Source organism: Puma concolor, chromosome E4, assembly GCF_028749965.1.
Source record: "Puma concolor isolate L17-30 chromosome E4, mPumCon1.1.hap2, whole genome shotgun sequence".
Lineage (NCBI taxonomy): Eukaryota > Metazoa > Chordata > Mammalia > Carnivora > Felidae > Puma > Puma concolor.
The window spans coordinates 26,472,193-26,499,727 of NC_141683.1; the positions used below are offsets into that span (position 1 = coordinate 26,472,193).

Genomic DNA, 27,535 nt, shown 5'->3' on the forward strand with positions numbered 1-27,535 from the left:
AAGTGAATGAACAGGCCACCCTACAGAAGAAACTAATACACATTTATGCATGTGAAAAGTTCATCACGAAATAAATGTCACAATGACATCTCCCCGCTTATCCAATTGGCAGAATTTGAGAGAACTGGTAACGAATGATTGTAAGAGTGTCTGCACACTTACTTACCGTTGTTGGCAGTGGAATATTTTACATGGCATTTTGGCAACGTTTTGGATACGAGAAGGAACGCAAACTGCCTAATATCTCTGAGCCTCAATCACTGTATTTGGTCCAATGGGGCTGAGATCTCCCTTAAGGGCCTCAAGGAAGGGAGGTAATTCAGGGGAAAGGGATTTGTAAATAATAATAGCTAAAATTTACTGGGCGCTTGCCGTTTGAAGCGCTTCATCTGTGTTAGCTCATTTAATCTTCACGATAACCCTGTAGGTACTAGCATTATCATCACCCCCAATTTTACATAGAAGAAAACTGAAGCGCAGAGAATTAAACTTTGCCCAAGGGGCGGGGTTAGTAAGGGGTGGAGCTGGGATTATCGGCATTAAATCTATAGAGGGTGATCTAGCTCGAGTCCTGTTTTTACAGTAAGCCTACACCACTCTTTTCCTTCTGATAACCCACAGAACCCATAGTTGAAATTTGTTGATAAAAGAATTTGTTCTTCGTGAGCAACCATCAACTGGCCTTCTCTAATTGCTTTGTGTATCTCACCACAGTCCTGTCGGATAGAGCTCGTGAGAACTCAGCCCACCTCTCATTCCAATTCATTTTCAGTGTCCTGGTCAACGCTGGGTACACGGTAAAGCCTGAGACAGAGGCCTAATAAAAGCTATCGTACATTTCTGTGGGACCAATGACGTATCTTTACAAATAGGAAGTAATTTTCCCGAGACTGAAACATACACAAACGACCACGCGCCTTGGGGACTATAGCTCCGCTCCACATCCGTGCACCACAGCCGACCTTTCCCGCTTTCCTACATCCGTCGGACTTTGCCCGGAACCTTTCTTGAGGGCATCGGAAGCAGCCGGCCGGGACAACGCGGCTGAACACACAACACAGGAAGGACTAGCAGTCTAGCTATATGCCTGAAGTTTCTCGTTCGCCTACATGATTCGGGCGAAAACGGCCACGAATTACTGCACTTCTTAAAGTACTAAGTGACGATAGCTTTTTCGCCCCTTAGTCAACATCATACTCAAGTGATTCCGAGTTAGTTCTTCTTTTTGATTAGGCGTATGTATGGACAGCTCATTTGAAACGAACAAGGAAGGCGGGGGAAGAAAGCGGAAGCCGCGGGGTCTTCTAAACCAGAAAGTCTCCGGAGCCTGCGCTAAGCTATTTGCGGCGGCCCCCACTTACACGCACATCTCAGAAAGCAGGCGGTGGGGGGAAAAGGCGTCGTTCCTGGAGCTGAGACCAGGCGGCCAGAGTCCTCAGGGATGAACCTCGAGTTGCTCGGTGAGGAGGGCTGTGGTTGCGTTTTAGAAAACCCTTTGGTTTTGGAAAGGAGGGAGCCTGGTCGGGAGGGACTCAGGCTGCAACCTTAGGCACATAGTTCTGCTGTGGATCATTGGGCGCTCCTATTATGGAGCAGCAGCGGGAGGAGGCAGCCCAGCTTCTGCCTGAGCAGAATGCATTGCCTTTCCCGAGGCTACTTTCAGATCAGTTGTGGAGCGGCAGGGACAGTTTGTGACTTCGATTTGATCACAAGGATCGAAGGTGCTGAAGTAGCCCAGAGCAGGCAGGACCAGAGTTATTGGAAAATCAGGAATCTAAGGATGTGAGGCTTAGGTGAAGCTTTGAAGACTTGTCAGGGGTTTGGGTGCTTGGACAAGTTAGATTGTTTTGTAGAAACACGGGATGCCCAAGGAGAGGAACTTGAAGATCTAGTTGAAGTCTCTTATTCGACAGATGAAAAAAGTCTTAGACAGTAGTGATTGGAGGGCACTAAGTGAGTAAATGGCATAGGTGGCACTGGAATCCAGTTATCTTGGCTTCCCATTTAAGCTCCTTAACTACCAGGGACAGTGTGTAAAACACTGAGAGCTACAGAGGCATTTGTCTTTTGTCACCCTCTCTTTGGGTGATTTTTACCCCTTACCCAAGTTGTTTAAAAACCGTGGGTCCTTTCTTCTAGGATTTCATTTGGTGTTTAGCATGATAGCCGAGGGATGTCTGAAGTTTTCCAGAAGTCCTAAACGACTTTCTGTAAAGTTTCTCTTAAAAAAAAAAAAAATCAGAAGCTGTACTGGATGTTTAAAGGGCCCCCAAGATTTTTCAGAAATAGTTTTTACCTTTAAGGAGCTTTTTGTTAAGCAGGGAGATTAAGGTGATTATGTAAATAGCCATAATATATATTACAGAATGCAGGCAGGCCTTTAAGAGTCATTAAGTCTAAGAACACTTAGAAGAGCGAGTGAGTATCTTTGGGGCAGGGGAAGAAAGGTAACCAGGAACAAAGAAACCTCTGGAGGAGTTGGAGTTTTGAGTGGACATTTAAGATTGGTAAAATATTGACAGACTGAAGTGTGAAGATACGTGGAGGAGTGCTTGTTAGGAATGTGCTAAGACATCAGTGAGAGAACACCTAAAGAATGTTCCTGCTTGGCCAGGTTGTGTGTACTGTGAATAAAGAGAAGGCCAAGAGATGGGGTTGCTGCCATCTGTTTTGTGGAAGCTCTTGAATGCCCAGCTGAAAAGTCTGTGCTTTTTAAGGAAGGTAGGGCAGATGCATTGAAGGGTTTTTCACCTGGTAAGTAACTTAATCAGAGCTATGCTCTTTCTTTTCTTTTCATTTCTTTCCTTCTTTCTTTCTCTCCTCTCCTTTTCTCCTTCCTTTCCTTTTCTTTTTCTTCCTTCCTTCCTTCCTTCCTTCCTTCCTTCCTTCCTTCCTTCCCTCCCTCCCTCCCTCCCTCCCTCCTTCATCTGACAGCAACGTGTTGTTGAGCCTTGGATGGTGTGAAAACAGTTTGGAGGGCCAGAGTAAATGAGTGATAAAGAAGGTCTGAGCTAGGAAATGGAACAAAAAGACACTGAGGAGGTAGAGTTGACAGAATCTGAAAATTGCTTGCATGTGGTGGCGGTGCTGGTGGTGAGGAACAGTCAAGTGAAAATGATGGGAGCCAATGACGGTATTACTGACAAACATTTAAGGAAATTGGGAAGAGACAACATTGAGGGTGGATCTGGGGTTCAGGAAATAGGTTTAGATTTACGAGAGTGATCTGTTATTTTCCTACAGGTGGGCTTATTGAAACCTTGTGAGTAGTTGACAAGACCAAGGGAGAAGGTGGGAGGGGCAGAAAAAGAAAACTGCTGAGGGCAGAATCTTGGACAATGACCTATATTCAGGGGTGATGAGGAGGAATAAATGATAGATTAAGAGTTACATAGTACTTACTATGAGTTCGGCATCTATATTTTTTAAAGATTTATTTATTTTTGACAGAGAGCAAGTGGAGAAGAGGCCGGGGTGGGGGGGGGGGGGGGGGGACGGAAGATCCAAAGCGGGTTTTGCGCTGACAGCAGAGAGCTTGATGTGGGGCTTGAACTCACAAGCTGTGAGATCATGACCTGAGCCGAAGTCGGATGCTCAAATGACCGAGCCACCCAGGCGCCCAGAGCTAGCGTAGTTTTGAGTGCTTCCGTATGTTTGTCCTTGTCCAGGTGGAAGAGGATACAGGTTGGTTGGTTTGCTGTCCGAAGCCTGCTGTAGAGCACTTGAGACTGAGAAAGACCTGCTCTGTATAGTCCTAGGCAGTCCTGCAGCACCTTGAGCAGAAATCAAATGACCATCATTTTAGGAAGGTGTGGGAGGTGGGGTGGAGGCTAAAAGTCGACCCTTGTTTTTAAAAACTTAAGGATGGGGGGCTCCTGGGTTGTTCAGTTGGTTAAACGCCGGACTCTTGATTTTGGCTCAGGTCACGATCTCAGTTTTGTGAGGTCGAGCCCTGCATTGGGCTCTGCGTGCTGACTGTGCAGAGCCTGCTTGGGATTCTCTGTCTCTGTCTCCCTCTCTCTAGCTCTCTGCCCCTCCCCCGCTCATGCTCCCTCTGTGTCACTCAAAATAAATAATAAAATAAAAAAAGTAAAAAAGAAATTTAAGGATGGAGGAAAGGTGTTAGATAGGCTAGTATGTTGAAAGAGATAGCAGAATCACAGTAAAGGTTTTTTTTGAATGATACAGGAGATTCGTGACAGTGAAACTTAGGAGTATTTAGCATTGGAAGGTTAGACAATTTAAAAGAAGGCTGATCCAGAAGGTACACATTGCTATGGAAGTGACTGAGTTTTAAAGGAGAAAGTTCATGATTGCAGCTAAAAAGCAGAAAGGAACAGAAGTGATGTGACTGTGGGAGCATGCAAAAGAATAGCTGGCCGGATAAACGAAAGGAATAATGTGTTCTTAATTTGAACAGGCAAGGTACTGATTTTACTTCTGCAATCACTTAAAAAAAATTTTTAACGATTTATTTTTGAGAGGGACAGAGACAGAATGCGAGTGGGTTAGGGGCAGAGAGAGGGAGACACAGTATCCGAAGCAGGCTCCTGGCTCCAAGCTGTCAGCATAGAGCCCCGACGCAGGGCTCGAACTCACCGAGCTGTGAGATCATGACCTGAGCTGAAGTCGGACGCTCAACCGACTGAGCCACCCAGGCGCCCCTACTTCTGCAATCACTTTTGAGCCCTTGCTGCGTATCAGACAGTATGCACTTGGAGATACAAAGTTAAAATAAGAGTTTTTCAAGCTTATTTTTATAACTCACAGTAAGAAATGTATTTTCTGTCACAACCTATCATGTATACAAATATATATGTTTCTCAAAATTATATTTTTTAAAAGATTTTTTAAATGTTTATTTTTGAGAGAGCGCACGTGAGAATGAGCGGGGGGTGGGGGGGCAGAGAGGGGGACAGAGGATCCAAAGCAGGCTCTGCACGCTGACAGCAGTGAGACTAATGTGGGGCTCGAACTCGAACCGCGAGATCATGACCTGAACCAAAGTCTGACGCTCTACTGACTGAGTCAGCCAGGCTCCCCTCTCAAAATTGTACTTAATCCTTGTCATGCTCAATGTCCTCTTTTCTGTCCTAAAGTTTTAAAAAACTTGTTGGGTGTCACTAAATTGATTTATCCATTTGTGGTGGATTGAGTCCTGTTTGAAAAACATTGAAATAAGATACACCAGGTGGAGTTGTGCACAAAGCAAACTGTATTTGCGGCAAATAAGGAGATCACGGGGAGTGACTTCCAAAGCTACGACTCTGAATAAGGGTGCATGGCTCCCTCTTTATAGGGTTAGGATGAATGTTTTGGTGGGAAGCCGTAGCATCTCCTGTAGAGGCGGGCATAAGCCCACGGGGCGTGTTGGGGAAACATACCTGTACACGCACTGCTGTGCAAATGAGGCTTGTGTTCCTCCTTGAGCAGAGATTTTAGTATTACAGTGAGGTAAAGTTGGAGGTCCCTCCGTGGGCCTTCTACACAGGCACTAGTCAGGGGTTCCTCTCTAACCCGTCTGGGCCCTGTCTCTTGAGGGGTGGTTTTGGTTTCCAGTTGCCTGAGTGAAGAGATCAGCCGGAAAGAAGAACTCAAGGAAAAATGTGGGATGTAGGTTGGTGAGTACAAGCAGGTGGGCAGTAAAGGTCAAGTCTTGGGGCCTGGCCGGTGACCGTAGTTGTCACTTAGTAGTGAACGGAGAGGGCCTCGTGACAATATGTAAAAGACCTTCGTACAGAGTCTGACATCTGAGCCTTCAGTAAGTGGGGGCTGCTGATGCAGGTTTGAGCTCTTCAAAGAATGATGAGCCAGCAGGGGCGTAAGTCTGGAAAGCTCATTGAGGTTCTTTAGTTTCTTGCTTTTCCAATGAACAAATACAGCACCTACTTACCACAGCAGTGGAGACAGTACAGACATGCGTACGGAAAGAACCGTCTTTCTCCCCTTCCCCAAATGGTAACGTCTAATGATTATCCTTTTCTAGCTTATTCCTTGCTCATACAGACATTTAAACACATTTGTTAGGGCTTTGTTTCAGCTTTTTTACAGAAATAGAACCTTTTTATACACAGTATTTGAAACTTTCTTCACTTATCACTGTAGGATACTATTCCTACACGTTAGGAGATACTAGATTCGATGGTTTTTAATGCGTTCATGTAGATACACATTCATGATAAGTAATTTTAATTGTGAAATTTACATGCTTTAAAAAAAAAAAAAAGTGGTCTTGGGGCGCCTGGGTGGCTCAGTCGGTTGGGCATCCGACTTCGGCTCAGGTCATGATCTCGCGGTCCGTGGGTTCGAGCCCTGCATTGGGCTCTGGGCTGACAGCTCAACAGCCTGGAGCCTGTTTTGGATTCTGTGCCTCCCTCTCTCTCTGACCCTCCCCTGCTCATGCTCTGTCTCTCTCTGTCTCAAAAATAAATAAAACGTTAAAAAAAAATTAAAAAAAAAAAAGTGGTCTTTTTTCCTTGCCTCCTCCTTTTTGTTGATAATCCCACATATTTCCTTCCATATTTTTCTCTATGCTTATATATACGTGTGTGTGTGTGTGTGGATGCACATGGTAAAAAACAATGAGATTATATAATGTACACTTGGTGGTTTGCCTTTTTTTCTACTTAGTAACACCAATGCAGATTTCTCTAAGATATTTGTGTAATTTATTAGTATATTTGAATACAGCATATGTTATTCATCCATTACGCTATTAATGGGCATTTACCTTATTTCCAGTTTGGGGAGGTTTTCTTTGTTTTTTGGTCACCTAGAAAACAATACTTTAAAATATCTGTACTTTGTCCCATTGTTGTGTTTACATCTGTGGAGATTAGATTTCCGACTGTAGGATTGCTGAGATGAAGACTATATATGTTTTGCATTTTTTTTTTAATGTTTATTTTTGAGAGAACACGAGCGAGGGAGGGGCAGAGAGAGAGGGGGACTGGATCTGAAATGGGCTCTGCGAAGCGGGCTCAGCGCTGGCAGCAGCGAGCCCCATGCAGGGTCCGTGAGATCATGACCTGAGCCAAAGTCCTGCTCAACTGACCGAACCACCCAGGTGCCCGTGTGTTTTGCTTTTAATAGATGCTGATCCCTTTTCTCAAAGGCTATAACAATTCCCATTTTTGCAAGTAATGTGGAGAAATGTTCCTTTGCCCTCCCCTCCGCCCGCAGGTATTCGCTCTAAATTTTCCTGTCTGATGGATGAAAGTGGTATCTCATTTCTAATTTGGATTTACATTTCTCCAGCTACAGCTGAGTTTGATATGTTTTCCTCTGTTCAGAGGCGTCTGATTTTGTTCTTCTATGGTTTGTTTATGCATGCTCTTTTTGTTTTTTTTCCTTATTGTATAAACTTGCTTTATAAGATAGGTAACTTTATAAGATAGGTAAATAACTGACTCCTATCAGTTATTTGCATTGCAAATTTTTGTAAATCTTGACTATGTTGTCACGTAAAATGTTCAATTTTTATTTAATCAAACGAATTTCGCTTTTAGTTTTCCTCACTTGGTTAAGGTCTTCCCTACCCTAGATTATACATGTGGTCTCCTTGATTTTCTTCAGAGATTTTTGTTGTTTAAAAACATTAATTTACCTGAAATTTTCATGTAACGTGAGAGGAATTAACCTTTTTTCCTCCTAACTTCCATCTCCTTCCAGATGAACAGTCACTTGTCATTCCCTGTATGTTAAATAAGTTCTTCACTAAATCGAAATGCCTCCTTTATCATATATCAGCGGCTTTACCATACATTTAGATTTTTTTTTACATTTGTCTTTAATCCATCTAGAATTACATAAAATGTTAATTTTTAGGGAAAGCCATTAAGTTTTCCCATCCCAAAATGGCCTTACCTGAGATTTTATACTTTTCTTCATATGTGTCCTGTGTCTTGCCTTATTACCTTTTCCTTAAATATTAAAATTTTTTTTTAATGTTTATTTATTCTTGAGAAAGAGACACAGAGCATGAGTGGGGGAGGGGCAAAGAGAGAGAGGGACACAGAATCCGTAGCAGGCTCCAGGCTCTGAGCTGTCATCACAGAGTCCGATGTGGGGCTTGAACTCACGAGCCGTGAGATCCTGACCTGAGCCGAAGTCGGCCGCTCAACCGATTGAGCCACCCAGGCGCCCCTTTCCTTAAATATTTTCTATGTTTTGTAGCCATTGTGAGTAGAATTTTTCCTTGTATTTCTATTTTTGGGTACTAATTTCTAATGTAGAGAAAAGCTATTAATGTTTGAATATTTTTCTTGTATTAAGCCACCTTACTCTATATTATAAATTTAAAAAAATCTATTTATTTATTTATTTATTTTTTTTTTTAATTTTTTTTTTTTCAACGTTTATTTATTTTTGCGACAGAGAGAGACCGAGCATGAACGGGGGAGGGGCAGAGAGAGAGGGAGACGCAGAATCGGAAACAGGCTCCAGGCTCCGAGCCATCAGCCCAGAGCCCGACGCGGGGCTCGAACTCACGGACCGTGAGATCGTGACCTGAGCTGAAGTCGGACGCTTAACCGACTGCGCCACCCAGGCGCCCCTAATGTTTATTTTTTATTATTTTTTGAGACAGAGAGAAACAGAGCATGAACGGGGAGGGGCAGAGAGAGAGGGAGACACAGAATCGGAAACAGGCTCCAGGCTCTGAGCCGTCAGCCCAGAGCCTGACGCGGGGCTCGAACTCCCGGACCGCGAGATCGTGACCTGGCTGAAGTCGGGCGCTTAACCGACTGCGCCACCCAGGCGCCCCAAATCTATTTATTTTTAAGTAATCTCTGCACCCAGCCTGGGGCTCGAAGTCACCATTCGGAGATCAAGAGTTGCTGGCTCTTTTGAGTGAGCCAACCAGACACCCCTCCCTATTTTCTTACTAATTTAAGTAGTTTTCTTATTTGAGTCTCTTGTGTTTTCTAGGTATTCAATAATAGCGAAAGAGCAATAGTTTTATCTCCTTATTTTCAGTGGTTAAACCAGTTATTTCATTTTCTTTGGTTGGAACCACCAAGATGGTGTTAATGGTGATATATCCCTTTCTAATTGCCGATACTAATTGAAACGGTTTTAACGTTGCACCTTTTGGAATGAGAATCGTCCGTGTTTTTGATAGATTTTTATCGTTTATTGTAGTCTTCTGTTCCTTTTATTAGAAACCATTATGGAGTTTTAGATGATTTCAGCATCTACTGATAGGATTGTATCGCTGGTATAAACATTCTTCACTAAGGGAGTACATCAGAGTTCATTATGCCGTGGAGGTGTTTGGGTGCCGTAGCCCTACCCCTGGTCCTTTTCCCCTCTCCTATACCATAATGCCTTCTTAAGTGGTACAGTAACACACTCCAGATGCTTTGTCTTTAGGGTTTGATTATAATTGTAAATGCTGCTAGAAATTGCGATTCAAGTCTGCAGAATCTAAAAGTGAAATGCTATGTACCATTTATGTTGAGAAAATTGTTTTCTTTTTAGTACTGTCACCATGAAGTTTTGGTATCAGTTGTGTTGGTTTTATAAAAAACTGATATTTTTTTTTCCTGCACGGAAATAGCTTGCATAGCGTGGTAATTATCTGCTGCTTGAGATTTAGGAGAAACTGGTCACAAAAGCCTTAAGGGTCTGCTGTGTCCCCCCCCCCCCTTTTAATGGTATGTCTTTAACAGGCTTTCAGTGTGTTCTCTACTTACTGATCCAGTCAAGGATTTTTCTTCTGTAATCAGTTTTGTCAGATTTGGAAATGATGTGTTTTGCTATAGAAGTCACTCGTGTTTTTGTATCAAGTGTATTATGAAGTTCAGTCTCTGACGGGGGTTTTGTTTCTTTTTGGCATCCACGTCTCTGGGCATCTTTTTCCCTCCTGCGTGGTCTTTAAAACCTAAGAAATCTGATCATGACATTAAATGGTGTGGTGGCAACATGGAGCATATGACAGCAGTCTTGAGCATTCTGTGAGGAAAGGGCCTTGTGCTCCTGTAATCCTGCCTGACAGCCGTCTTGCTCAGGCCCCCCAACAAAACTGCCCCAGATTAGCCTCATCTTTTTTATATGTCACTTTCTCGTTGTGCTCCTTTAAACTCCTTATTGTTATTCTGTTAACTAGGATGATCCTCAAAGAAGAAAAACCCACCCGAAAAACATAAACCAGAAATACAAGGGGTAGTCTGTGTTGAGAGGTAATCAGACATTAAAATGATCCCTGGATTCTGGACTTTCTCAGAATCTTGTATGTGGTTTTCCCTTATCACAACACAGAAGGTCACACTCTGCTCCTTCCAGAGTACTTCATATTCCCAGATTGTGGTTTTTTGTTTGTGTTGTTTTTAATTTTTGGATAAATACTTTTTTTTGGTTTGTTTCTCACCCATGTGAATATAGATCTTCTATCTTACTGATTTGGAAAGATGTATAGGTTACATTGTTAAAGGAAGCAAGTCCCATCGTATGTGTCATGTTTTATTTAAAAAACAGCTGTAAATATATGAATGCTTATACAAATATATGCTTATAGATTTGCTTATACAAATAAGCATATAGAAACATATGGAAACTTGTACCTTGCTGAGTAGGTTGCAGGGAGGAAACTACCATTTTTTAATTACACATTGCTGTATTACTTACACGTATTAGTTTGGTAACTTGAGAAAAGTTCTTTCAAAAACCTCTTGATCTGGTTTCATCATTTCAGTTCACCCTTTTCTTTCATAATTGAATGCAGTCAGCCACCGTAAATGTGGCTCACAGTAGATAATCAAGATAATTACCTTCTGGGGGCGTTTACCTTTAGTTTCATCCCTCTCAGTGTTCTTTACTGTAGGGCCTGTGTTTTGATTAGTTTTAATGTTTTCACTCTTTGGTTTTCAATTTTTTTCAAGGACAGAATGTAATAGAACTGGTTTCCAAACTTTTTTTTTTCTTTTCTTTGTCAAAGCACTGGGCTTCTTTTTTTTAAAAAAATGAAATCTTACTTGAGTGCCCTTTGAAACAACTTTCATGGACCTGTAGTTCTCAGAGTATACTTTAAAAGCCACCATGATGTGGGGCGCCTGGGTGGCGCAGTCAGTTAAGCGTCTGACTTCAGCCAGGTCACGATCTCGCGATCCGTGAGTTCGAGCCCCGCGTCGGGCTCTGGGCTGATGGCTCAGAGCCTGGAGCCTGTTTCCGATTCTGTGTCTCCCTCTCTCTCTGCCCCTCCCCCGTTCATGCTCTGTCTCTCTCTGTCCCAAAAATAAATAAACGTTGAAAAAAAAAAAATTTAAAAGCCACCATGATGAAATACTAAGGTAATTGTATAAGTAAATGCCGACAAAGACGGTGTTGCTGTGGACGTGAAAATTCGGAGAAGCAGGCGGTAATCATGCCATCCTCTGTAGCTCGAAACGTTTGTTATTCCCATGTGGATGCAGCATTTCATACAGGAAAAGCATTCAGGGGTATTGGCACCCAAATGTTGTATGCTTAAGAACTTCATATAGAGAATTGCATCTTTAATCAACTACCAGATTATGCTACAACGTAAATGTCATTCTTAGGAAGGTAAATGGTCACTGCTGGTTGGCTGCTATTAATGAGGCTTTAGAGAGTTCATTGGATAAGAGACGTTTGGCAGACTAGATTTTTTTAAAGTTTGTAGTTAAAAATAACCATGATAACCCCATTACCAGTAAACCCCATTATGTTTATAGGTAACATTTTTATGAAAAATAACGATTTTCTAAAAAAAAAAAAAATAGAATAATAGCATGGTTTTACAATTTTACAAATTGTCTTTAATGCTTGCCTAAGTAGAAGTTGGCAGAATTCTCGCATCTACTTTTGCATTCACTCTGTTGCAATATCACTGATTGGGGGGCCTCAGGACAAGTCATCTGTAAACGTAAGCGATATTGAGAGTAAAGAGTCAAATGCCATCTTGGTTTGATAATGAAAATAAGTGTGACCCCCTGAAGTCCCTGGCCCGTCCAGGCAGCTCCCCGTCCACGCTTTGCGAACCACTGCATCCACCAGCCCTAAGCGGGGGCGGGGGGAGGGGTCCCTCCACGTGTTGCACATGCTCCATGAACTCTTTCTTTGCTTTGTTGCAGAGTCCTTTGGGCAGAATTATCCAGAGGTAAGAGTATAGTATTACTGTGAATTTAGGAATATGGTAACTGGCTAGCTTTTGTGTTTGGGTGGAAAATGTAGTTTGATCCCCTCACCCCCCCCCCCCTTTTTTTGGACAGCATTAACTGTGGTGGTACCTCTTTTGCTATAATAAGGAACTCGGTGCTTTATTTCGAGGAGAGGGGAAATAGGCAGCATTGGTGGAAAACCTCACCATAATGTTGTAAATCTTAAATAGTTCATTTCCCAGTAAATTAAAAAAAAAAATACTTGGAAGGATTTTTCATAAACTGTACCATCACCTGTACCTAGATTTTTTTCTGTGTTTTTCTACTTTGAATCAGTGTTTTTGCATAGCAATAACGTGTGTGCTCCAAGTGTGCTTTACACTTTTTTAAATGTAAAAATATTTTGTAATACTTGGAATGCGTTTCAGTATAGTCATTATGGTTTTAGTCATTATTTTAGTCATCATAGTCGTTATTTTAAATGGCTTGATAGGAGTATAAAATATGTATTTGACTTTCCTGATGTTGCACAGGCAGGCTGTTCTAGTGATTTTGTTTTACATTATTTTTCTTGAAATAAATCTCGAGAACTATGATAACTGGGTCAGTACCATGACTCCTTTAATGAATCTTGTTATATTTTGCCTAATTGCCCCTCACAGTGTGCACAGAGTTGTACTGGTAATGTATGAGATTTATTACATCTGTTTCTAAACATTCTCTGTTAGCTTTTATAAATATTTCCTTGTTCTGTCTAGCTTAATAAGTGTAAGAACACATATAGAGATTATTTTGGTATATGTCATAATGTAAATTAAACAGAAGCGTCATAGATGAGAGAGAACCTTGAAGAAATAATTTGGTTATTATGGGGTATTATTGTGTATATTCTTGTATTTGTTTTAATTTTTAGGAAGCCGATGGAACTTTGGATTGTATCAGCATGGCCCTGACTTGCACCTTTAACAGGTGGGGCACACTGCTTGCAGTTGGCTGTAACGATGGCCGAATTGTCATCTGGGATTTCTTGACGAGAGGCATCGCTAAAATAATTAGTGCACACATCCATCCTGTCTGTTCTTTATGGTAAGGAATTTTAACATGATATGTGGAATATGAGTTGAGTTAGGGGGACGAATGCCAGCTGTGTAATTGCCAATCTCACTTTACTAGATATTTTAATATTTAGAGTTTTAAGTATTCATTCATTAGTAGTACCGTTTCTCCTAGTGTCTGTAGACCTTGAACCCGTGCTGTCCTCGAAGCACCTTTGTGGGGGAGAGACTCCCTGTACTTGTGGATCCAAATCAGGCCCTGTCTGAGACTATTTCAGGACTGAGATGAGATATTTACAGATGGCGGCTGTAGTCCTGTTTGTGATATTGACCTTTGGTTTAGAATAGAAAATCTTGATTAGGAGGGAACCTTGGAAATCCTCTTCTGCAGCTTTGTCCAGGTTCTTGAGTTCCAGGAGTTCCACTGATCACTGTCTGTTCCTTCACTGAATTGTAGTTCAGCTTTTCTATCAAATAGATTGAGCTAAAATGTAATATAAATAAATGCCCATTGATTTCTTTCTTCCCCTTGGAGACTACCGTATCTGCTTTGGAAGGTTTTGTTGTAGGGCACCTCTTCTTCTAACGGAACTTGGGACCCAAAACAGTACCTCATCAGATCTTTTTTTTTTTTTTAATTTTTTTTTTTTTTTAACGTTTATTTATTTTTGAGACAGAGAGAGACAGACAGAGCCTGAACGGGGGAGGGTCAGAGAGAGAGAGGGAGACACAGAATCTGAAACAGGCTCCACTCTCTGAGCTGTCAGCACAGAGCCTGATGCGGGGCTTGAACTCAGGAACCGCGAGATCGTGACCTGAGCCAAAGTCGGACGCTCAACCGACTGAGCCACCCAGGCGCCCCAAGTACCTCATCAGATCTAATGGAACTGTGACATATTTCCTTTTGTGTAAATGGAAGTGGCAGCGACATTGTAAGGCCCTGGATGGTGGGGAGGCCTGAATCCCAGTCTAGGTTTGACGGCCTAATGAACTAGCTTCGGCCAAAACTTGTCTCTACTATGCAGAATGAGAGGACCAGCCTGCATGATCCATTAGAGCTTTTCCATTTCCTTTGCATTTCGTTTTTTTCTGTTGTTGTGTTTTGCAATATTGAAATAAATAAATGCGTATGTTTTTAATAGCTTGATTAAAATCTATATAATTCACATACTATACAATTCACTCAAAGTGTACAATTCACTGGTATTCTTTTTCTTTTAAAGTTTATCTGTTTATTTTGAGAGAGAGTGGGTGAATGAGCAGGGGCAGGGCAGAGAGAGAGAATCCCAATCGGGCTCCATGCTGTCACTGCAGAGCCTGATGCAGTACTTGAACTCAAGAACCGTGAGATCCTGACCTGAACTGAAACCGAGTCAAGACACCCAACTGACTGAGCCACCTGGGCGCCCCCAATTCACTGGTTTTGTATATATTCACAGAGTTGTGCAGCCTCATCCCAATCTTAGCACTCCTACCTGTTAAAAAATATACATATATTTTTATTGTAAAATAATATATAATCATGTAGAACATTACGGAAAATATAGCAAAACAGAAAGAATTAGTGTCTCCCATAGTACTCTGTTACCCAAGTATTACTACTGTAAAGATTTTAGTATGTTTCTATATATAGTTTTTTTTTAAGTATATTTATTTTGAGAGAGAGAGAGTGTGTGTGCACGAGTTGGGGAGGGGCAGAAAGAGCAGGAAAGAGAGAGAATCCCTAGCAGGTTCTGCGCTGTCAGCGCAGAGCCTGATGTGGGGCTTGAACCCATGAACCAGGAGATCACTACCTGAGCCAGAATCAAGGGTCAGATGCTTAAGCGACTGAGCCACCCAGGAACCCCACTATATATGGTTTTTAGAGAACAGAATTTGTAATTGTAATGTATTCTCTTTTATATTTTGCTTTTTTCCTCTCTAACCCTGTCCAGACAATTTCCTGCTTACATAGCCTCTAAACACTTTTTTTATGGCTATATATGTTCTCATGGATGAACTGTAATTTATTTAACAATTCTTTGGTTCTCTGCTACATGTTTAGTGAATGTCTTTGTGCATAAACTTTTTCACTTATATATTCATTCATTCAGCAAACACTGAACATGAATTACGTACCATGTGCAAGTACTGAAGCTTTATGGGTCCTATACAAGAACTGTATTTGAGATTTAGTGGAGGCAAAGGAGGAAATGACCCATGTACTGAGAACAGTGGTCAGGAAAGGCTTCCTAGGTGACATAATTCTAACTTCAAACCTGTAAGATAAGTAGGTATTTGCCAGTTGTAGTCCAAGCAGAGGATGCTGCACAGGCACAGGTACATCAGCTTCAGACAAGCACAGGACGATGGGGAACTGTAGGTAGTTCAGGATGGCTGGATTGTGGTGCAGGGGATGGGGTACGGCAAGAGCCAGTAAACAGATCCCCAAAGAGGACTCTGTGTGCCATACTGTGAGTTTGAACTTTACCTTGTAGGTAACCGTGAAGTCATTAAGATATTGTAGGAAAGAAAATGACACGATGAGCTTTTTATTTAAAAAAAAATTTTTTTGTAAAAAAAATTAAAATGATTTTAAAAACCTCTATAAAAAAGCACGTGGAAAGGGATGCCTGGGTGGCTTGGTTGATTAAGTGTCTGGCTCTTGATTTCAGCTCAGGTCATGATCTCGTGGTTCATGAGTTCGAGCCCCACATTGGGCCCTGCGCTGACAGTGCGGAGCCTACTTGGGATTCTGTCTCCCTCTCCCTCTGTCCCTCCCCTGCTGGCTCTGTCTTTCTCAAAATAAATAAAAATAAGGTTAAAAAAAAAAAAAGAATAAAATAGCCCGTGGAAAAGAGATTGAAGGGGACAGAGAATGAAGATAAGCAAAGCGCAGGGATCCAGGCTAGAGATGATGAGCACGGTTGTGGTAGGACCGGAGCTGAGTGCTGCCGATGGATAATGGACAGAAATAAGAGTCCTAGTCCTTAGCAGACAACGGAGAATGAGGGAAGTGGGAGATTAAAAGGATCCTCAGATTTCTGGCTTGGATGAAGATATTCATGGGGGGGGGGGGGGGAACGGTAGTTTGACATCATGGTTGCGTGTCTCCTATTATTTTATTGCAAATAACTTGTTTTATGAGTACCTTCCTGTGAGATGGTAAGTGCTGTGATTTATGAACCTTGTCTGCCATTTTACTGCTATGTTCCCAGCTTCTGGTTGTTCCCCCCACCGCCCCAGCTTCCAATTTTGTACCTCCTTGTAGAATTTGGAATTGTAGAATATATTGTTGTTAGTTTTTTTTTTTTTTAATGGGAGACCCTCTCTTAGGTTTCACTTGTTTATAGTTTAATTTTAAATTAAAGATTTTTAGTTAATGATTAATTTTAAATTAATTTTAAAAATTGGATCCCCCTCTAATTTAACAGAAATACAAGGTTGCTGTGGGGGGAAAAAGGATATTATAATACAAAAGGGTTTAAAGAAAAAATGGAAGAACTGGCACTCAGTTCTGTAGTCAGATCGTGCTATAAGGCTCACAAGAGCAACAATAAAAGCTGTCCCTTGTTTCTCCCTACGCCAGCCCTCTGTGCTTTCATTTTTTTGTCTATTTCTTCTGATACTTATCTTCATATTTCTAATTAACATGTATCTTTGTCTTGGTTTGTTAATTTCAGAACTTATCCACGGACATGCTGTTACAGTATTTGCAAGTTTAGCTCACTCTCTTACCCTTCACTGAAATGGGGTGGATCGCTGGTTTTTTTGTTAGGAACCCTCAACAAAAGAGCGTCTTCAAACCTCTTCTTTTTTTATGTTCACGTTCTCTGAAAGGATCCTCTGCTTGTCTTTCTGAGGGGTTAGACTGCAGGTGTTCTAGAGCTGGTGGGAGAGAGTCCTTTTGTATGCAGACTTGCTCTTGATCCCTTTATATTCACTTCCTTATTTTACCCCAGCCTTCCCTGTCCTCTTCAGTCCCAGGTCTGGGAGTACATTCATCTTGTCTCTGACACAAATAATTGTTAATGGTTTTTGAGCACTTGTCATGTGCTAGTCATTGAGCTAAGAACTGTATATATACTGATCTTAATTCTGTTAACAGTCTTCTGCCAGGTAGATAATATTGCTCCCATGTTATAGGCGAGGAAATTGAAGCTGAGAGGGTGTAGAACTTGACTAAGATCACACAGCGAGAATGTGTAATGTGTAGGCTTCAGGTTAAGTCTGACTGTTGAACCTGTGTTCTTAACCACAGAGGTATATTGCCTGCTAAGTTCCTCGGTAGCAGCGTCTCTTCTTTGCAAAATTTGGATAAATACTGGTTTGGGGTTTCTTTGTCCCTTCTGTTTTTCTTTCTTTTTTGTTTTTTAAATTTTATTTATTTATATATGTACGTATGTATGTCCCTTCTGTTTTTCATTTGTTCCCCCCGCCCCCCGCCGCCACCTTCCTGTGGGTTTCTTGAACATTTTTTAGAATTCCACTTTATCTGCAGTAGTCCCCCTTACCTGTGGTTTCCCTTTACGTGGTTTCAGTTACCTGTGGTCAACCGCAGTTAGGAAGCAGATGATTCTTCCTGACATACTGTCAGAAGGGCAGTAGCAACCTAATGCTACATCACAGCGCCTACATCGTTTTCACTTCCTGCCTTCACACAGGCGTTTTATCATCTCAGATCATCACAAGAAGAGTGGGTAGAGTACATTAAGAGATTTCAAGAGGGAGAGACCACATTCACGTACTTTCCATTACAGTATATTGTTAAGATGGTTCTATTTTATTATTAGTTATTGTTAATCTCTTACTGTGCCTAATTTATAAATCAGACTTTATCATGGGTGTGTATGTATAGGAAAGCACAGTCTATGTGGCGTTCAATACTATTAATGGTTTCAGGCATCCATTGCAGGGTCTTTGTATCTGCCATGGAAAAGAGGGAACCGCTGTAGGGGTGCCTGGGTGGCTCAGTTGGTTAAGCGTCTGACTTTGGCTCAGGTCACGATCTTATGGTTTATGAGTTCAAGCCCCTCATTGGAATCTGTGCTGACAGTGTGGAGCCTGCTTGTGATTCTCTGTCTCTCTCCGCTGCTCCCCTGCTCTTGCTCTCCTCTTTCTCTCTCAAAAATGAATGGATAAACTTTATTAAAAAATAAAAAAGTGGGAACTGCTGCAGGATATTTGTGTCACCTGAGTGGATACTAGGTATTATGTTGTGTACGCCTGATTTATCACCATCCACTGGCTGTTGACATCTTCCCAGTTCAAGTGAAGTGTCGAAACCTTATCTCTGTTTATCCTCTTTCATGTATAATTGTTGTAAATATTTCCTCTGTATGCTTTGAGACCCACATAAGACAGTGTTACAATTTTTGCTGCAAATATCAAAGCTAAAGAGAAAAAAATGGATGTTATAAACCTAAATTTTAATCTCTTCATTGTTCTTTTTCCCTCATGATCGAAGATTACTTCTTTTACCATTTCCTTTCCGTTTAGAGAACTTCCTTGAATCATCCTTTTAGGGTAGATCTTCTGGTGACAAATGTTTTGATTCCCTCTTTGTTCCTGAGGGATATTTTTGCTGGTAATAGAATCTGGTTTGGCAGTATTTTTCTTCCAGCACTTGCAAAATGTGTTCCTTGTACTTTTTTCCAGGGTTTCTGATGAGAAATCTTCTGTCATGTGAATTGTTCCCATAGATAAAATGTCCTTTCTCTCTTGCTGCTTTCAGGATTGTTTTTTCTTTGTCTTTAGGTTTCAGAAGTTTGTCTCTTTGTCTTGGAGTTGATTTCTTTGAGCTCACCCTGTTTGATGTTTGTTTGCTCAGCTTCTTGAATCTGTAGGTTTTATATCTCCTGCCAAATTTGGGAAAATGTCAGCCATTATTTCTTTTTTTTCTTTTTTTAATTTTTTTTTTTAACATTTATTCATTTTTTTGAGAGAGACAGAGTGAGAGCAGGGGAGGGACAGAGAGAGAAGGAGACGCAGAATCCAAAGCAGGCTTCAGGCTCTGAGCTGTCAGCACAGAACCTGATGTGGGGCTCAAATTCACAAACTGTGAGATCATGACCTGAGCCGAAGTCAGATGTTTAATCGACTGAGCCACCCAAGCGCCCCAGCCATTATTTCTTTAATACTTTGAAGCCCCCTTCTTTCTTCTCTTCTTTTAGGACTCTGATGGTGTGGATAGTAGATCTTTTATTGTAGTTCCACAAATCCCTGAAGCTCTGTTCATTTTTTAGTCTCTATTTTCTCTAATTCAGATTGGCTAATTATTATTCTGTCTTTCAGTTAATTGATTCTTTCCTCTTTTTTCTCCATTGGCTGCTGAACCCATCTATTGGGTTTTTTATTTTAGTTGTGTGCTTCACTTCTAAAATTCCCATTTCAGAGGCACCTGTGTGGCTCAGTCAGTTGAGTATCCGACTTTGGTCAAGGTCATGGTTCATGAGTACGAGCCCCACATCGAGCTCGCTGCTGTCAGTACAGAGCCCACTTTGTATCCTCTGTCCTCCTCTCTCTGCCCCTCCCCTACTTGTGTGCATGTGTGTGTGTGTGCACGGGTGCGCACTCGCTCTCTCTCAAAAACAAACAATTTTTTTAAATAAAAAAAAATAAACTTCCTATTTCAGCTCTTCTTCTCTATATCTTTTATTTCTTTGCTGAGACATTCTGGGGTTTTTTTTGTTTGTTTGTTTTAAGCATTTTCATAATGGCTTGTTACAACATATTTATGATGACTATTAAAATTCTTGTCAGATAATTGTAACATGTGCGTCTTCTCTGTGTTAGCATCTGTTGACTGTCTTTTGTCCTTCAAGTTGAGCTGTTTTTTGTTCTTGGGTTGATAGTGATTTTCATTTGAAACTTGAACATTTTGGGTATTGTGTTTTGAGATTGTAGAGGTTATTTAAATCTTGTGTTTTAGCTGGCCGCCTCTGACACTGTACCCACAGAGAAGAGAGGGTGCCATCTTGTTAACTGCCAGATGGGTTAGAAGTCCAGGCTTCTCATCTGGCATCATTATGCTGGGTGGGGTTGGAAGTTCAGCCTCTCCACTGGCCTCCTAGGCTGATTCCATCCTGGCTGGGAAGCATAGGAGTGTCTTGTTCCTCCTGTTCCCCATGTGGCCTCCACTTACACTGCAGTGGGAATCCTCATTACAATCTGGTGGCCCACTGAGCTTTATCTCACACCAACACAGTTAGTGGGGAAGGGTGCCTTGCTATACCCAGGCAAGAGTGGAGGTCTAGATTCTATTTAGACCTCGTTGACTGGGATGGAGGTGGGGCTGCAGTTTTTCGAATGGTGATTGCCGGGATAATTATTGCCTAAAACTTTTCTGTCTCTCTGGGCTGTCCTTTCCTGGTCCTTTGGCTCATGAAAGCACGCTCTTCTTGAGGCTTTATTTGTGTGATTCCATTGGTATTACTGGGTATTGGCTTCTCCATCACTTGGTCTGGGATATATAAGGCAAAATAAAATCCAGGGAACTTTCTGTTGTGGCATTCCTCATATCTTGTAGTCTCTAGCCAGTCTGTCTTTTCTCTTTCTCTGCCTTTGAGAGTCTTTTTGTTTGTTTTATATGTATTGTCCAGGGTGTTTAGCTATACTTAGCAGGATTCCTTTTTTAGTTATTTTAAATAACAGATACTTATTTTTACTGTTTTGTTTACACTGTGATGGTGCTGTTTCTGAGACAACCTCAGAAAGCTCAGATACTCTCTGCCCTCCCCCAAGGGGGGAAAAATGCTTGTTATGTCAACACTTAAGGGCTAGCAAATTGTAGACTCTTCTAAAATATTTGAGTCTTTTATTTCCTGGAGCCACTTGTAGTGTTATCTTGAGCTATTAAGAGCTTTTGTTACTACATATAAAGATGTCATGTAGACGTTCTTATTTATCGCTTAGTTGGGAAAGCTTGTTGTGGATTTGAGTGCATGTTAAAAAAGGAAATATTTTTGACTCCGGCAGCCAGGGTGGCGTGTGTGACTCTGCATTTTTATCCATGAGAGCGCTACAGTGTACTTTAACTTAGAATATGTGCTAAATTCTTTTTTTTTTCCCCCTCCAGCTGGAGTCGAGATGGTCATAAGCTCGTGAGTGCTTCTACTGATAACATAGTGTCACAGTGGGATGTCCTTTCAGGCGACTGTGACCAGAGGTTTCGGTTCCCTTCACCCATCTTAAAAGTCCAGTACCATCCACGAGATCAGTATGTTAATCTGCGCTGTTCTTTCCTGGGGCAGGGTCTGATTCTGTATGGACTAGCTCCAGGCTCATGACAATTTCAGTTTAAGGTTTTAGGAGGCAAAAGTACACATCTCTTCAAACCTTCTACATAAAATAATGTTTCTGTCTAGGTTGGCTCTCCTGAATAGATCTTAAGGAGAGTGAGTGCTATATAATTAAAAACTGGCCAATATTAAGACGTTGGAAGCAGGCAGAGGTAGGAATAAGTATAATAACGGGTCCTTGACCTGGAGCTTTCCACGCCTCCCGTCCCTCCCTACCCCTGACAGTTATTTGAATTTCTTTTGACCGAAATAGTTCAGTATTCCAACTACATTTAAGAAAAAGAGTTACCCACCATTCCATTACCCAAACATAACTGTTTTCATTTTTCTGGGTTCTCTATTAGTCAAGGTCTCTTTAAGTATAAAGCTTGTTACATCGTGCTTTATAGCTCACAAGGCACTTACGTGCGTATGAGATATACGTAAATATGTATTTTTACATGGTTTTAGTTAGTTTGTTAGTTACCTTGTTGCATACATATTTCTACTAGTTTGCTACCACTTCATATTTAATTTTAATGATTACATCCTGTTGCTGTACTCAGTTGTTTTTATTTCCCTGTTACTAGACACTTAGACTTTAGGCCTTTCCGCGTTTGAAATTTGCTTGGGCTGGGAGAGTTGATGAAGGTAGTGACAGGCATCAGGGAAAAGGGCAAGAGAATTAGCCTTCTGATACCAAAGCAACAGCCAATGTACTATTCATATTTTTAAACAGGAACAAGGTTCTCGTGTGTCCCATGAAATCTGCTCCTGTCATGTTGACCCTTTCAGATTCCAAGCATGTTGTTCTGCCGGTAGACGATGACTCCGATTTGAACGTGGTTGCATCTTTTGATAGGCGAGGGGAGTATATCTATACAGGAAATGCAAAAGGAAAGGTAAGCCTGGAAGGTAGTGAAATAAGCGTCCGTCGTTCATATTTACTTGTTTTGCTTCCTTTGACGTTTCTTTTATCCCTGGACTACGCATGTCTCCTGCTGATGGCAGATGTAGCCTGTTTTCCTCTCATGCCTTCATAATAATTTCTGTTCTTTTGATTTAGCGTGGTGAGGGATTAATTCAGCCTTAGGAAGGGGTGGAAGGGCCTTTTGCTGGATGCTAGTAATGGGGGGCTGTTACTCAATTATAAAAGTTAAGAGTCATAGCATACAGTAGAATACATCTGTTGAAAATGTTTTAATGCCTGGTTCTGTAAATCTTGTATAATTCAGGCCAGCTTAACGTATGGTTTTGTGGAGTAGAAGTCAGGTTTAGCTGGGCTTTCAGGTCCCTTTTAAAAGCTTAAGAGTTTGTTGGGGCGCCTGGGTGGCTCAGTCGGTTAAGCGGCCGACTTCGGCTCAGGTCATGATTTCGCGGTCCGTGAGTTCGAGCCCCGCGTCGGGCTCTGTGCTGACCGCTCAGAGCCTGGAGCCGGTTTCCGATTCTGTGTCTCCCTCTCTCTGACCCTCCCCCGTTCATGCTCTGTCTCTCTCTGTCTCAAAAATAAATAAACGTTAAAAAAAAATTAAAAAAAAAATAAAATCTTAGAGTTTGTAGTTCCATTAGGAAACTTGATTTTTTTTTTTTTTTTAAATGTTTGTTTATTTTTGAGAGAGAGAGTGAGCACGGGAGAGGCAGAGAGAGGAAGAGAGAGAGAATCTCAAGCAGGCTCCACACTGTCAGCACAGAGCCCGTTGCCGGGCTCAGACTCATGAACCATGAGATCATGACCTGAGCTGAAGTGAAGAGCTGGACGCTTAACTGACTGAGCCACCCAAGTGCCCCTAGGCAGTGTGTGTGTGTGTGTGTGTGTGTGTGTGTGTGTGTGTGTGAGAGAGAGAGAGAGAGAGAGAGAGAGAGAGCGCGCGCGCGAGAGGGAGATTGATATTGGGGCATACAGGCTAGTGTAATTTCATGACTGTCTTAGAACGTGGCCATTTTTGGAAACTGTGGTAAACTACACACAACATAAATTACAACGTAAAACTTACCATCTTAACCATTCTTAAGTGTACAGTTGAGTGATATTAAGGACGTTCACGCTACTGTGTAGCGATCACCACCATGTATCTCCAGAGCCTTTCTCATCTTGCAGAACTGAAACGCCACTTGTTTACCAAGGACTTCTGTTCCTTGCTCCTTCTCCAGCCCCTGGCAGCCATCACCCTACTTTCTGTCCCTCTAGATTTGGCCACGCTAGGTACCTCCTGTAAGTGGACTCATACGGTATTTGTCTTTTTGTGCCTGGCTTATATCACTTAACCTGATGGCCTGAAGTTATATCACTTAGCCTGATGGCCTGACGATTCCTTCATGCACCGCGCAGGCCAGAATTCCCCTCCTTCTTGTGGCTGAATACGGTTCCATCGTATATATGCACCACCTCTTGTGTTCCCACTCGTGTGTTGATGGATGCTTTGGTTGCTTCCACCTTTTGACTATTGTGAATAACACTAAACATTCTATTTTAAGAAAAGGTTAAGGCACGGTCCTTTATTTGAAGAATTAAAAGGCGGTACCCGTTAATCAGGTTGAATACACGAGAACAGAAATGTTTATATTTATACCCAGCTTTAGAAATGGAAGCCAGATCTAATTACTCGAAGTTTCCAGAATACTTAACTTTCTTTTTTCCCTTTCAACTTTAGATTTTGGTCCTAAAAACAGATTCTCAGGATCTTGTTGCTTCCTTCAGAGTAACAACTGGAACAAGCAATACCACAGCTATTAAGTCAATAGAGTTTGCCCGGAAGGGGAGGTGAGACCTTGTCTTTTTAGGGACAGTTTTAAAAGTGAGTAGAATGCAAACATACATTGAGATTCACAGTTTTTGTGTATATTATGCGTACATTTTTAAGAAAGTTTACTTAAAAAGTAATCAAACTGTCAGTATCTGGTTCTTAAGTCCATAAAATGTTCCGCATTGAACCAGCAGTCACTTCTTCTTTCTCTGGAGGTTGTCGGGCAGTCCTTTTACAGAAAAGATATCTGGGTGGTATGTGCTTAGACCTACAGTGTCTGGCACATGGTAAGCACTGGGCAAAGTCAGCTCTTATAATCAGAATTGATGTCACAGAATTCACATAGTAATTGAACATACATTCTATTTACATAAAGTCTGTTTACCTTTTTAATGTCAGGTGTTTTTCTGGTAAGTTTGGTTACCCAGCTAGAAGTAGGTAGGTCACAGAAACGACAAGAATCAGGTTGTCAGTGTCAGGAAGAGAGGTGACAGTCCTCCTGTTTTGTGTAGGACCATTCGTGTGTACTTTGAGGACATTGATGTTCAGTATTCTCTTGAATTAAGAAAAGGTTGGTGAAATCTGTAAGAAGGTAATGAGGTAACTTCTATGTTAGATTTCCAGCATCACTATAGTAAAAATTTGAACATTTTAAGATGACAGATTTAGTTTATTAACTCATTAGGAAGAATACGTTATGTACAAAACAGGCCAGGAAAATGAAGTATTCACATACATCTATCAGTTGGTGAATTCAGCAAGCTGGTTTCAGTTTAGAGGTCTTGGATTTCAGTCAAACACTGAAGATTAGTTGGTGCATATAGGGTTCAGGGATACACGCAGAGTATACAACATATTTTCACTTCAAATTATATTTTGGTTTGGAAGGTGATAGGTAAATACATAAGTACTCTAGCCTATCACTGAGTCTCTTCTCAGTTTATTAGTTGTCTTATGGTACTGTTCTAAGTAACGGGTAGTAACGGAAAATGTTAACAGAAGCAGATTTATGACCTTCGGTGTTGATATTTTTATCCTTTCTCTAGTTGCTTTTTAATTAACACAGCAGATCGGATAATCCGGGTTTATGATGGCAGAGAAATCTTAACTTGCGGAAGAGATGGAGAGCCCGAACCTATGCAGAAATTACAGGACTTGGTAAATAGGTACGTCTCACAACCTGGGAGACTATGGGACAGTTCATGACCTGGGCTCAGCTTCTGGTTCTCCTTGGGTACTTTCTTTGTCCCTCAGAACCCCGTGGAAGAAATGTTGTTTCTCTGGGGATGGAGAATACATAGTGGCCGGTTCAGCCCGGCAGCACGCCTTGTACATCTGGGAGAAGAGCATTGGCAACCTGGTGAAGATTCTCCATGGCACGAGAGGAGAGCTCCTCTTGGACGTAGCTGTGAGTAAAAGGAGAGGTTGCTGTCGTCACTGACGTGCAACACATCATCTCGGATCCATTCTTAGAGCCGATTTTTCTTTCCTTCCTTAAATTTAGTGGCATCCTGTTCGACCCATCATAGCATCCATTTCAAGTGGAGTGGTATCTATCTGGGCACAAAATCAAGTAGTAAGTCTTTTTCTGGTTTAATTGCTTTGAAGCTAGACCCCCTTTCTTTATATCCAAGAACCTTACAGTTAGTAAGCTAAAAATGACCTGTTCAATTTCTTTTGCATGTGCTTCTTGTAACTTAATTAAATAGAGATGCAGTTTTGCTTTATTTTGGTGGGAGAGATTCAGCCCAAAGCTGATTTACTAGCTCTGTTTTCAGGGAGAAAGCCTGTTGTATTTTTCTGTTACTCACCTGAGAGAGAGTTCTCTTTTGCTCTTCTTACTTTCAGCTCAGTTAGTTTCTGTTTTACTTCCCGGTTTTATTTTGAATACCTTTACTTTGTAATTTGCATACCCCTAAGAAAATGTTAACGTTTTACCTGATCATTTCATCCTAAGAAGGTTAAAGATGACGGTTCTTATGGAAGAACTCTGGTTAATAAGAGAATGTTTAAGGTCGAAATACCTTAAGATAATAAAACCTTACAGATACCTGATTTTTATTATCTGCCAGGTTTGATCTCCGAGTTCTGCGTCTCTTACATCCTCCGATCTTTCACTTATATCAGTAACGTGTAGCTCATAGACTGCTGCTGTCTCATGTGGTTAAGTAGTGTATTTTGTCTGTGGCGTAGGAAAATTGGAGTGCATTTGCCCCAGACTTCAAGGAGTTGGATGAAAATGTAGAATATGAGGAAAGGGAATCAGAGTTTGATATTGAAGATGAAGATAAGAGTGAGCCTGAGCAGACGGGTAAGATTTCTTAACTGCAGTCTCTTTTTCTTTAAGCTCACACAGTTTTTTGTTTTTTGTTTTTTAATTTTTTTTTAATGTTTTTATTTATTTTTGAGACAGAGAGAGACAGAGCATGAGCAGGGGAGGGGCAGAGAGAGAGGGAGACACAGAATCCAAAGCAGGTTCCAGGCTCTGAGCTGTCAGCACAGAGCCCGACGCAGGGCTTGAACTCACGGACTGTGAGATCATGACCTGAGCCGAAGTCGGATGCCCAACCGACTGAGCCACCCAGGCGCCCCAAGCTCACACAGTTTTGATGGTGTTTCAAGAGTCTTTCGGTGGTAGGCACTGACAGAGGGCTTCCATGGGCATTTTTCATTTTTCCTAGGGTTCCACAGCACTCCTACCATTTCTGTGTGTGTTTCCTGATTAATTGCACATGGTTAAATGAGGATTTACATGCGGCACCTAGCAGTGCTCGGCATGGGGGTGGAAATTCAGCATATATTTGTTGAATGATTAAGTATACTGAACTATTTGGTTTTTTCTTTGTTTCTCTGGAATTTTAGTGTATGGATATCATTAGGCTGCAAGTAAAAAGCAGTTTTATACCTTCTTCTCATACCTCCACTGTGTTTTTCTCCTGCAGGGGCTGATGCTGCAGAGGATGAGGAAGTGGATGTCACCAGTGTGGACCCTATTGCTGCCTTCTGTAGCAGGTGAGCCACCTCTGCATGTGAGACCTCAGGGTGCTGCTGCTCCTGCTCCCCCTCCTCCTGGCTGTTCTGTCAGCCTTCATTCATTAGTTCAAAATGATAATGTCTTTGGTGTACAAGAAATCCCATCCCTGTTCCCCTGATAGAGAATCTTAAGAAAAACTGAAATAATTCATTTATGCTGTTTATTTTTACGACTGATTTTATTATCGGTATAGTCAGATTTCCCTTAACTCATCTTGGCTTTCTTAAAGTTCTAGATCCATACCCGTTGCTTATGGTTAATATAGGTGATTCTGCCCTAGAGGAAGGGTTCATGGTTTAAGCAACTGTCTCCTCTTTTTTCCAATCCC

General features: G+C 41.5%; 1 protein-coding gene and 1 long non-coding RNA gene across 5 annotated transcripts in view; one reads left to right on the forward strand and one right to left on the reverse strand.

The window, feature by feature from the left end:
* Window positions 1-1,037, reverse strand: part of LOC147572515 (uncharacterized) — a 42,871-nt gene extending 41,834 nt beyond the window's left edge. For all 3 annotated transcript variants that reach the window (XR_015246034.1, XR_015246035.1, XR_015246033.1), the window contains exon 1: window positions 902-1,037. This is a non-coding gene — a long non-coding RNA (uncharacterized LOC147572515). The remainder of the gene's footprint in view (window positions 1-901) is intronic.
* A 258-nt stretch (window positions 1,038-1,295) lies between these two features.
* Window positions 1,296-27,535, forward strand: part of RBBP5 (RB binding protein 5, histone lysine methyltransferase complex subunit) — a 36,464-nt gene continuing 10,224 nt past the window's right edge. The window contains exons 1-11 of one of the 2 annotated variants that reach the window (XM_086694310.1): window positions 1,296-1,460; window positions 12,090-12,115; window positions 13,030-13,202; window positions 21,228-21,368; window positions 22,169-22,331; window positions 24,081-24,190; window positions 25,220-25,339; window positions 25,428-25,581; window positions 25,678-25,749; window positions 26,367-26,484; window positions 27,116-27,185. In XM_086694310.1, the coding sequence (XP_086550436.1) occupies window positions 1,442-1,460; window positions 12,090-12,115; window positions 13,030-13,202; window positions 21,228-21,368; window positions 22,169-22,331; window positions 24,081-24,190; window positions 25,220-25,339; window positions 25,428-25,581; window positions 25,678-25,749; window positions 26,367-26,484; window positions 27,116-27,185 (1,166 nt within the window). In that variant the 5' untranslated portion in view covers window positions 1,296-1,441. The remainder of the gene's footprint in view (window positions 1,461-12,089; window positions 12,116-13,029; window positions 13,203-21,227; window positions 21,369-22,168; window positions 22,332-24,080; window positions 24,191-25,219; window positions 25,340-25,427; window positions 25,582-25,677; window positions 25,750-26,366; window positions 26,485-27,115; window positions 27,186-27,535) is intronic. The other variant, XM_086694311.1, reaches the window with a different exon arrangement.